Below are 13,725 nucleotides of genomic sequence, written 5' to 3'. Positions count from 1 at the left end.
CAACCAACCCACCAATCAACCAACCAACCCACCAATCAACCAACCCACCAATCAACCAACCCACCAACCCACCAATCAACAACCAACCAACCCACCAATCAATCAATCAACCCACCAATCAACCAATCCACCAATCAACCAACCCACCAATCAACCAACCCACCAATCAACCAACCAACCAACCCACCAATCAACCAACCAACCAACCCACCACTCAATCAATCAATCAATCAATCAACCAACCAACCAACCCACCAATCAACCAACCAACCAACCCACCAACCAACCCACCAATCAACCAATCAACCAACCCACCACTCAATCAACCAACCAACCCACCACTCAATCAATCAACCAACCCACCAATCAACCAACCCACCAATCAACCAACCCACCAACCCACCAATCAACCAACCAACCAACCCACCAATCAACCAACCAACCAACCAACCCACCAATCAACCAACCAACCCACCACTCAATCAATCAATCAATCAACCAACCCACCAATCAACCAACCCACCAATCAACCAACCCACCAATCAACCAACCCACCAATCAACCAACCAACCCACCAATCAACCAACCAACCAACCAACCAACCAACCCACCACTCAATCAATCAATCAACCAACCAACCCACCAATCAACCAACCCACCAATCAACCAACCAACCAACCCACCAATCAACCAACCAACCCACCAATCAACCAACCCACCAATCAACCAACCAACCAACCAACCCACCAATCAACCAACCAACCAACCCACCAATCAATCAATCAACCCACCAATCAACCAATCCACCAATCAACCAATCAACCAACCAACCCACCAATCAACCAACCAACCCACCAATCAACCAACCCACCAATCAACCAACCCACCAACCCACCAATCAACCAACCAACCAACCCACCAATCAATCAATCAACCCACCAATCAACCAATCCACCAATCAACCAACCCACCAATCAACCAACCCACCAATCAACCAACCAACCAACCCACCAATCAACCAACCAACCAACCCACCACTCAATCAATCAATCAATCAATCAACCAACCAATCAACCAACCCACCACTCAATCAACCAACCAACCCACCAATCAACCAACCCACCAATCAACCAATCAATCAACCACCCAACCCACCACTCAACCAACCCACCACTCAACCAACCAACCAACCCACCAATCAATCAACCAACCCACCAATCAACCAATCAATCAACCAATCCACCAATCAACCAACCAACCCACCAATCAACCAACCAACCAACCCACCAATCAACCAATCCACCAATCAACCAATCAACCAACCAACCCACCAATCAACCAACCAACCCACCAATCAACCAACCCACCAATCAACCAACCCACCAACCCACCAATCAACCAACCAACCAACCCACCAATCAATCAATCAACCCACCAATCAACCAATCCACCAATCAACCAATCAACCAACCAACCCACCAATCAACCAACCCACCAATCAACCAACCAACCAACCAACCCACCAATCAACCAACCAACCAACCCACCACTCAATCAATCAATCAATCAATCAACCAACCAATCAACCAACCCACCACTCAATCAACCAACCAACCCACCAATCAACCAACCCACCAATCAACCAATCAATCAACCACCCAACCCACCACTCAACCAACCAACCAACCCACCACTCAACCAACCAACCAACCCACCAATCAATCAACCAACCCACCAATCAACCAATCAATCAACCAATCCACCAATCAACCAACCAACCCACCAATCAACCAACCAACCAACCCACCAACCAACCCACCAATCAACCAATCAACCAACCCACCACTCAATCAACCAACCAACCCACCACTCAATCAATCAACCAACCCACCAATCAACCAACCCACCAATCAACCAACCCACCAACCCACCAATCAACCAACCAACCAACCCACCAATCAACCAACCAACCAACCAACCCACCAATCAACCAACCAACCCACCACTCAATCAATCAATCAATCAACCAACCCACCAATCAACCAACCCACCAATCAACCAACCCACCAATCAACCAACCAACCCACCAATCAACCAACCAACCCACCAATCAACCAACCAACCAACCAACCAATCAACCAACCAACCAATCAACCACTCAACCAATCAACCAACCCACCAATCAACCAACCCACCAATCAACCAACCAACCAACCAACCAACCCACCACTCAATCAATCAATCAACCAACCAACCCACCAATCAACCAACCCACCAATCAACCAACCAACCCACCAATCAACCAACCAACCCACCAATCAACCAACCAACCCACCAATCAACCAACCCACCAATCAACCAACCAACCAACCCACCAATCAACCAACCAACCAACCCACCAATCAATCAATCAACCCACCAATCAACCAATCCACCAATCAACCAATCAACCAACCAACCCACCAATCAACCAACCAACCAACCAACCCACCAATCAACCAACCAACCACTCAATCAATCAACCAACCCACCACTCAACCAATCAACCAACCCACCAATCAACCAACCCACCAATCAACCAACCAACCAACCCACCAATCAACCAACCAACCAACCCACCACTCAATCAATCAACCAACCCACCAATCAACCAACCCACCAATCAACCAACCAACCAACCCACCAATCAACCAACCAACCAACCCACCAATCAACCAACCATCCCACCAATCAACCAACCCACCACTCAATAAATCAACCAACCAACCAACCAACCCACCAACCCACCAATCAACCAACCCACCAATCAACCAACCCACCAATCAACCAACCAACCAACCCACCACTCAATCAACCAACCAACCCACCAATCAACCAACCAACCAACCCACCAATCAACCAACCCACCAATCAACCAACCAACCAACCCACCAGTCAATCAACCAACCAACCCACCAATCAACCAACCAAGCAACCCACCAATCAACCAACCAACCCACCAATCAACCAACCAACCAACCCACCAATCAACCAACCCACCACTCAATCAACCAACCAACCAACCCACCACTCAATCAACCAATCAACCAACCCACCAATCAACCAATCAACCAACCCACCACTCAATCAACCAACCAACCCACCAATCAACCAACCAACCAACCAACCCACCAACCCACCAATCAACCAACCAACCAACCCACCAATCAACCAACCCACCACTCAATCAATCAACCAACCCACCAATCAACCAACCCACCAATCACAACCAACCAACCAACCAACCCACCAATCAACCAACCCACCAATCAACCAACCCACCAATCAACCAACCAACCAACCCACCACTCAACCAATCAACCCACCAATCAACCAACCCACCAACCCACCAATCAACCAACCCACCAACCCACCAATCAACCAACCCACCAATCAACCAACCAACCAACCCACCACTCAATCAACCAACCAACCCACCACTCAATCAACCAACCAACCCACCAATCAACCAACCAACCAACCCACCAATCAACCAACCAACCAACCCACCACTCAATCAACCAACCAACCCACCAATCAACCAATCAACCAACCCACCACTCAATCAACCAACCAACCCACCACTCAATCAACCAACCAACCCACCAATCAACCAACCAACCCACCACTCAATCAACCAACCAACCCACCAATCAACCAACCAACCAACCCACCAATCAACCAATCAACCAACCCACCAATCAACCAACCAACCCACCAATCAACCACTCAATCAACCAACCAACCCACCAATCAACCCACCAATCAACCAACCCACCAATCAACCAACCAACCCACCAATCAACCAACTCACCAATCAACCAATCAACCAACCCACCCACCACTCAATCAACCAACCAACCCACCACTCAATCAACCAACCAACCCACCACTCAATCAACCAACCAACCAACCCACCAATCAACCAACCAACCCACCAATCAACCAACCAACCCACCACTCAATCAACCAACCAACCCACCAATCAACCAATCAACCAACCCACCACTCAACCAACCAACCAACCCACCACTCAACCAACCAACCAACCCACCACTCAATCAACCAACCAACCCACCAATCAACCAATCAACCAACCCACCACTCAATCAACCAACCAACCCACCACTCAATCAACCAACCAACCCACCAATCAACCAACCAACCCACCACTCAATCAACCAACCAACCCACCAATCAACCAACCCACCAATCAACCAATCAACCAACCCACCAATCAACCAATCAACCAACCCACCAATCAACCAACCAACCCACCAATCAACCACTCAATCAACCAACCAACCCACCAATCAACCCACCAATCAACCAACCCACCAATCAACCAACCAACCCACCAATCAACCAACTCACCAATCAACCAATCAACCAACCCACCCACCACTCAATCAACCAACCAACCCACCACTCAATCAACCAACCAACCCACCACTCAATCAACCAACCAACCAACCCACCAATCAACCAACCAACCCACCAATCAACCAACCAACCCACCACTCAATCAACCAACCAACCCACCACTCAACCAACCAACCAACCCACCACTCAACCAACCAACCAACCCACCACTCAACCAACCAACCAACCCACCACTCAATCAACCAACCAACCCACCAATCAACCAATCAACCAACCCACCACTCAATCAACCAACCAACCCACCACTCAATCAACCAACCAACCCACCAATCAACCAATCAACCCACCACTCAATCAACCAACCAACCCACCAATCAACCAACCCACCAATCAACCAATCAACCAACCCACCAATCAACCAATCAACCAACCCACCAATCAACCAACCAACCCACCAATCAACCACTCAATCAACCAACCAACCCACCAATCAACCCACCAATCAACCAACCAACCAACCCACCAATCAACCAACCAACCCACCAATCAACCAACTCACCAATCAACCAACCAACCCACCAATCAACCAACTCACCAATCAACCAATCAACCAACCCACCCACCACTCAATCAACCAACCAACCCACCACTCAATCAACCAACCAACCAACCAACCAACCCACCACTCAATCAACCAACCAACCCACCAATCAACCAACCAACCAACCCACCAATCAACCAACCCACCAATCAACCAACCCACCACTCAATCAACCAACCAACCCACCAATCAACCAACCCACCAATCAATCAATCAACCAACCAACCCACCAATCAACCAACTCACCAATCAACCAATCAACCAACCAGGGCCCTATAAATCTGCAATGGGGAGAACACGGACAGAATCATGGAATCCAGATATTAAAACAGAATGCAACCATATAAAAAAAATGTATTGAAGAACTCAGTAGGAAATCAACTAAATGTATTGAACTTCAAAATGCATCAGTGATTCTCTCTCTCCCCCCCTCCCTCCCTCCCGAAGAGGCAACGGCACAGGAATGCCCGTCTGTGTGCTTTTTCTCTAACAATTTGTGTATTTGTGCCGTTAGCGATGATGTTAATGATAACCTTCTGGTAGATGAAAAGGCTTTCACAGAAAACTTATCTATTAAATGTTAACTACAAAGTAGCGTATGTCTACCTGGCAGAATGATATCAGGATTACTTACATCAATCCAGTGGCCATTGAGTTTAGCTAACTCTGCAGTAACGTCGCTAACCAAACAACGGTCTCAGGCTGGTGCACAGTTGAATTAAAGGGTAGGTAAATCCACAAATTAAAACGCATTTCATTTTTCCCAGACCTCAAAAGTGGTGTCATGATGTGGTTTAAGCATTGATGTGGACTTTGAATATCAAATGTTGTTCTATTAAAAAAAATATATACATATATATGATTTTGAGAGCGAAAACTGAGAAAAACAGAAACCGGAAAACACTCTACGGAATCAGGCAAAGAATATAAAACAAAATTATTATATTATATTGCCCCGACCGACAAACCAATCCATCAAACAGTACAGTATCAGTAGTCAAAGCTAGTTGTTCTGTGGTTCGAGACAGACACACACACACACTACCTGTAGCTGGTTGGTCTGTCGTTTAGGCCTCGAGGGGTTCCATGTCTCGGGGGGCGGGGGGTTACAGGAGAGGGAGCGGGGGGCGGGATCTAGGCTGCTGCCCGCCTCCAGGCCGTCTCCCATGGCGACGGAGGCAGGGCGTAGCAGGCGGGGAGGGGGGGAGTCCCAGTCAGACAGTTTGGACCCGGGAGAGGAGGCAGGCTAGACTGGGAAGCCCTCTCAGGCCATCACACAAAACGCTGGACTCTCTGGAGGGAGGAGGAAGAGTAACGTCATCATCGTCATCATCACAGCCCACTGGATTCTCTAGGAGGGGGAGGAAGAGTAACATCATCATCACAGCCCACTGGATTCTCTAGGAGGGGGAGGAAGAGTAACATCATCATCACAGCCCACTGGATTCTCTAGGAGGGGGAGGAAGAGTAACATCATCATCACAGCACACTGGATTCTCTAGGAGGGGGAGGAAGAGTAACATCATCATCACAGCCCACTGGATTCTCTAGGAGGGGGAGGAAGAGTAACGGCATCATCATCACAGCACACTGGATTCTCTAGGAGGGGGAGGAAGAGTAACGTCATCATCACAGCCCACTGGACCAGAACACTGACAAAGAGTTAAGTCTGTCCCGCTCTCTCTCCCTCCCTCCGTCCGTCCGTCTCTCGCCCTCCCTCCGTCTCTCGCCCTCCCTCCGTCAGTCCCCCTCCCTCCGTCCGTCCGTCCCCTCCCTCCGTCCGTCCCCTCCCTCCGTCCGTCTCTTCATCCCCCCATTCAGCGCCTCGTTCATCCCTCTGACTTCTCTTTCCTCTGACTTCTCTTTCCTCTGACTTCTCTTTCCTCTGACTTCTCTTTCCTCTGACTTCTCTTTCCTCTGACTTCTCTTTCCTCTGACTTCTCTTTCCTCTGACTTCTCTTTCCTCTGACTTCTCTTTCCTCTGACTTCTCTTTCCTCTGACTTCTCTTTCCTCTGACTTCTCTTTCCTCTGACTTCTCTTTCCTTGTGTTTTTCTTCTCTAAGAGCTGTATTCACTTTACAACCCCACTATGTAAATACAGCTACATGAACACACAGTCCTATACACCGACCCCACTACGTACATACAGCTACATAAACACACAGTCCTATACACCGACCCCACTACGTACATACAGCTACATAAACACACAGTCCTATACACCGACCCCACTACGTACATACAGCTACATAAACACACAGTCCTATACACCGACCCCACTACGTACATACAGCTACATAAACACACAGTCCTATACACCGACCCCACTACGTACATACAGCTACATAAACACACAGTCCTATACACCGACCCCACTACGTACATACAGCTACATGAACACACAGTCCTATACACCGACCCCACTACGTACATACAGCTACATAAACACACAGTCCTATACACCGACCCCACTACGTACATACAGCTACATAAACACACAGTCCTATACACCGACTCCACTACGTACATACAGCTACATAAACACACAGTCCTATACACCGACTCCACTACGTACATACAGCTACATGAACACAGTCCTATACACCGACCCCACTACGTACATACAGCTACATAAACACACAGTCCTATACACCGACCCCACTACGTACATACAGCTACATAAACACACCGACCCCACTACGTACATACAGCTACATAAACACAGTCCTATACACCGACCCCACTACGTACATACAGCTACATAAACACAGTCCTATACACCGACCCCACTACGTACATACAGCTACATAAACACACAGTCCTATACACCGACCCCACTACGTACATACAGCTACATAAACACACAGTCCTATACACCGACCCCACTACGTACATACAGCTACATGAACACAGTCCTATACACCGACCCCACTACGTACATACAGCTACATAAACACACAGTCCTATACACCGACCCCACTACGTACATACAGCTACATAAACACACAGTCCTATACACCGACCCCACTACGTACATACAGCTACATAAAAACACAGTCCTATACACCGACCCCACTACGTACATACAGCTACATAAACACACAGTCCTATACACCGACCCCACTACGTACATACAGCTACATAAACACAGTCCTATACACCGACCCCACTACGCACATACAGCTACATGAACACAGACCTATACACCGACCCCACTACGCACATACAGCTACATGAACACAGACCTATACACACACAAGCATATCAGCCTACTGTGTCACTGACTAATCAACAGAACTGGACTTTCCCAAACACACACAGATCTATATACCGACCCCTGCACACACTGGCTGCCCAAACTAACCACCAAACTGGACTTCCCCAAACAACACACCCCTACAGTCCACACACACACACACACACACACAAACAGATAAAAGGTTAAAGGTCCTCTAACATGATTTGATTTAACGAGGCAAGTCAATTAAGAACCACTTCTTATTCACAAAGACGGCCTACCAAGAGGCAAAAGGCCCCCTGCCGGGCCGGGGGCTGGGATTCAAAATAAACATTTGGACAAAACACGACAAGAGAGACACCACAACACTACATAAAGAGAGACACCACAACACTACATAAAGAGAGACCTAAGACAACAACACAGCACGGCAGCAACACAACAACACAGCACGGCAGCAACACAACAACACAGCACGGCAGCAACACAACAAGACAGCACTGTAGCAACACAACACGACAACACAGCAGCAACACAGCACTGTAGCAACACAACACAGCACTGTAGCAACACAGCACTGTAGCAACACAGCACTGTAGCAACACAGCACTGTAGCAACACAGCACTGTAGCAACACAGCACTGTAGCAACACAGCACTGTAGCAACACAACAACACAGCACGGCAGCAACAAAACACGACAACACAGCACTGTAGCAACACAACAACACAGCACTGTAGCAACACAACACGACAACACAGCAGCAACACAGCACTGTAGCAACACAACACAGCACAGCAGCAACACAACACAGCAGCAACACAGCACTGTAGCAACACAGCACTGTAGCAACACAACAACACAGCACGGCAGCAACACAACAACACAGCACTGTAGCGACACAACAACACAGCACTGTAGCAACACAACAACACAGCACTGTAGCAACACAACACGACAACACAGCAGCAACACAGCACTGTAGCAACACAACACAGCACAGCAGCAACACAGCACAGCAGCAACACAGCACAGCAGCAACACAGCACTGTAGCAACACAGCACTGTAGCAACACAACAACACAGCACGGCAGCAACAAAACACGACAACACAGCACTGTAGCAACACAACAACACAGCACGGCAGCAACACAACAACACAGCACTGTAGCGACACAACAACACAGCACTGTAGCAACACAACAACACAGCACTGTAGCAACACAACAACACAGCAGCAACACAGCACTGTAGCAACACAACACAGCACAGCAGCAACACAACAGCAACACAGCACTGTAGCAACACAGCACTGTAGCAACACAACAACACAGCACGGCAGCAACACAACAACACAGCACTGTAGCAACACAACAACACAGCACTGTAGCAACACAACACGACAACACAGCAGCAACACAGCACTGTAGCAACACAACACAGCAGCAACACAGCACTGTAGCAACACAGCACTGTAGCAACACAACAACACAGCACGGCAGCAACAAAACATGACAACAACACAGCACTGTAGCAACACAACACGACAACACACCACAGCACGGCAGCAACACAACACAGCACTGTAGCAACACAACACGACAACGCAACACGACAACACAGCAGCAACACAGCACTGTAGCAACACAACAACACAGCACGGCAGCAACAAAACACGACAGCAACAACACAACACGACAACACAGCACGGCAGCAACACAACACAGCACGGCAGCAACACAACACTGTAGCAACACAACAACACACAACACAGCAACACAGCACGGCAGCAACACAACACAGCGGCAACACAGCACGACAACACAGCGGCAACACAGCACTGCGGCAACACGACAACACAGCACTGCGGCAACACGACAACACAGCACTGCGGCAACACAACAACACAGCACTGCGGCAACACGACATCACAGCACTGCGGCAACACGACATCACAGCACTGCGGCAACACGACATCACAGCACTGCGGCAACACGACAACACAGCACTGCGGCAACACGACAACACAGCACTGCGGCAACACGACAACACAGCACTGCGGCAACACGACAACACAGCACTGCGGCAACACAACAACACAGCACTGCGGCAGCACAACAACAGCACGGTTTATAAGGGGGAGTGAGGCCTAAGAGGATTTTAGAAATAAGCATCAATCAGTGGATCTTGCGTCACGTATACAGCGATGGACAGTTTACAGAGGAGTATAGAGTACATCACCAGAACACTGACAGAGAGAGAGTTAAGCCACCCTCTGACATCACCAGAACACTGACAGAGAGAGTTAAGCCACCCTCTGACATCACCAGAACACTGACAGAGAGAGAGTTAAGCCACCCTCTGACATCACCAGAACACTGACAGAGAGAGTTAAGCCACCCTCTGACATCACCAGAACACTGACAGAGAGAGTTAAGCCACCCTCTGACATCACCAGAACACTGACAGAGAGAGTTAAGCCACCCTCTGACATCACCAGAACACTGACAGAGAGAGTTAAGCCACCCTCTGACATCACCAGAACACTGACAGAGAGAGTTAAGCCACCCTCTGACATCACCAGAACACTGACAGAGAGAGAGTTAAGCCACCCTCTGACATCACCAGAACACTGACAGAGAGAGTTAAGCCACCCTCTGACATCACCAGAACACTGACAGAGAGAGAGTTAAGCCACCCTCTGACGTCACCAGAACACTGACAGAGAGAGAGTTAAGCCACCCTCTGACATCACCAGAACACTGACAGAGAGAGAGTTAAGCCACCCTCTGACGTCACCAGAACACTGACAGAGAGAGAGTTAAGCCACCCTCTGACATCACCAGAACACTGACAGAGAGAGTTAAGCCACCCTCTGACGTCACCAGAACACTGACAGAGAGAGTTAAGTCACCCTCTGACATCACCAGAACACTGACAGAGAGAGAGTTAAGCCACCCTCTGACATCACCAGAACACTGACAGAGAGAGAGTTAAGCCACCCTCTGACATCACCAGAACACTGACAGAGAGAGAGTTAAGCCATCCTCTGACGTCACCAGAACACTGACAGAGAGAGTTAAGTCACCCTCTGACGTCACCAGAACACTGACAGAGAGAGTTAACGGCAGCAACACAACACTGTAGCAACACAAACACAACACGCAACACAGCACGGCAGCAACAACCGACGCCGGCAGAACCCGACAGCGGCGCCGACAACACGGCAAACGCACTGCGGCAACACAACAAACAGCACTGGGCAACACAACAACACAGCACTGCGGCAACACAACAACACAGCACTGCGGCAACCACAAGCACGGTTTATAAGGGGAGTGAGGCCTAAGAGGATTTTAGAAATAAGCATCAATCAGTGGATCTTGGTCACGTAACAGCGATGGACAGTTACAGAGGAGTATAGAGTACATCACCAGAACACTGACAGAGAGAGTTAAGTCACCCTCTGACGTCACCAGAACACTGACAGAGAGAGAGTTAAGCCACCCTCTGACATCACCAGAACACTGACAGAGAGAGAGTTAAGCCACCCTCTGACATCACCAGAACACTGACAGAGAGAGAGTTAAGCCACCCTCTGACATCACCAGAACACTGACAGAGAGAGAGTTAAGCCACCCTCTGACATCACCAGAACACTGACAGAGAGAGTTAAGTCACCCTCTGACATCACCAGAACACTGACCTAATACTTCATGCTAGTACTCCATAACAAAAACAAGAGTTTACAAGCACATGGAAACCAAGATAACTCACAGGTGGAAACCGGGAAGAGACTGCAGAAAAGGACAGACAACAGTCAAGGACAACCACGTGAGTGAGGGTGTGTGTGTGTGAGAGTTACCTCCTCACAGTAACACAGTAGTATGCCATCTTCTCCAGTAAGAGATACCGTGTCTGGAAGTCCAGCAGACTGTTAGATCTAGACTGCATCTTAAAGTCCATAGAAAAAGTCTTAAACCTCGGAACAATCCCACACACACACACACACACACACACACACACACACACACACACACACACACACACACACACACACGGTCAAGAGAGAGTCAGAAGTAATTCAGACTAACAGGAATTCACTAATCAGTAGAGTTCTGGAAGAGCAGGGGAAAGGATTCCTCGTGTTCTTTAGGAACAGAAGAGTGAAGAGCAGGGGAAAGGATTCCTCGTGTTCTTTAGGAACAGAAGAGTGAAGAGCAGGGGAAAGGATTCCTCGTGTTCTTTAGGAACAGAAGAGTGAAGAGCAGGGGAAAGGATTCCTCGTGTTCTTTAGGAACAGAAGAGTGAAGAGCAGGGGAAAGGATTCCTCGTGTTCTTTAGGAACAGAAGAGTGAAGAGCAGGGGAAAGGATTCCTCGTGTTCTTTAGGACAGCGGTCCCCAACCTTTTTTGGGCCACGGACCGGTTTAATGTCAGACAATATTTTCACGGACCGGCCTTTAAGGTGTGGCGGATAAATACACAAAATAAAATGATACGACCGGCAAAAAAACTGTGGTATTTTTTAAATATAATAAACGTGAATCCACTGTATACTCGTATGCAACTTTATTAGCAGCGTCCTCGTAACATCGCACCAACAACATAACATGAGTAACATCCTTTCTCTCATCCTAGTTCTCTCACGTCACCCCGCTCCTCCGCTCTCTCCACTGGCTTCCAGTTGAAGCTCGCATCCGCTACAAGACCATGGTGATTGCCTACGGAGCTGTGAAGGGAACGGCACCTCCATACCTTCAGGCTCTGATCAGGCCCTACACCCAAACAAGGGCACTGCGTTCATCCACCACTGGCCTGCTGGCCCCCCTACCTCTGAGGAAGCACAGTGACAGAGAGAGTTAAGCCACCCTCTGACATCACCATCCATTCCTTGGCAGTTCGTGGGTCTTTTGTGGTTGGGAAGTAGCGCTCAAACTCTTTTAAAAGCAAAGACAGGCGATCGTGCACCAGCTGGGACAATGACGGCTCGGACTCAGTCTCTTCCAAAATCCCCGCGAATATACCTCTGTTCACGCGCCGTCCCCACAAATCCAACGTATCACGTGACCGAGACAAGCGTCAAGAGTGAGTCATAAACGGTCATTTTTCAAAATAAAACATCGTTCAGACTCAGATAATAAATAAAACGGAAATAATGGAAGTTATTTATTCTTTCTCTGCGGCCTGGTACCAAATGACCCACGGACCGGTACCGGTCCGCGGCCCGGGAGTTGGGGACCGCTGCTTTATGAACAGAAGAGTGAAGAGAGAGTCTGAAGACGAGCTGGTTCCAGTTCCAACAGTGAGATAGAAAGAGAAAGACCACATCTCTCCTTCTATTCCTCCTGCCCTCCCTCTCTCCATGATCCCAGAGCACAGAAAGAAAGGGATGGAAGGAAGGAAACAGTGAAACAAAAAGAGATAGAGGGGAAAGAAAGAGAGAAAAGGAGGGGATGGAATA

The 13,725-nt window shown here is 48.6% G+C and overlaps 1 protein-coding gene and 1 long non-coding RNA gene across 2 annotated transcripts in view; both read right to left on the bottom strand.

Annotated features, from left to right (window-relative positions):
* Positions 1-6,748, bottom strand: part of LOC123725608 (bromodomain-containing protein 4) — a 13,181-nt gene extending 6,433 nt beyond the window's left edge. The window contains exon 1 of the mRNA XM_045692051.1: positions 6,069-6,748. Coding sequence (XP_045548007.1) covers positions 6,069-6,191 — 123 coding nt within the window. The 5' untranslated portion in view covers positions 6,192-6,748. The remainder of the gene's footprint in view (positions 1-6,068) is intronic.
* Positions 6,749-7,072: 324 nt separating this feature from the next.
* LOC123725414 (uncharacterized) lies at positions 7,073-8,665 on the bottom strand. The gene is made up of 2 exons (XR_006757867.1): positions 8,270-8,665; positions 7,073-8,223 (listed from the first exon to the last, which is right to left on the bottom strand). It is a non-coding gene; the product is annotated as an uncharacterized lncRNA (long non-coding RNA).
* Between the last annotated feature and the right edge of the window lie 5,060 nt (positions 8,666-13,725).

This window comes from Salmo salar, chromosome ssa12 (assembly GCF_905237065.1).
Source record: "Salmo salar chromosome ssa12, Ssal_v3.1, whole genome shotgun sequence".
In the NCBI taxonomy this organism is placed as follows: Eukaryota; Metazoa; Chordata; class Actinopteri; order Salmoniformes; family Salmonidae; genus Salmo; species Salmo salar.
The sequence above is the reverse complement of the archived record's forward strand: the minus strand, read 5'-3'. Positions and strand labels throughout refer to the sequence as shown.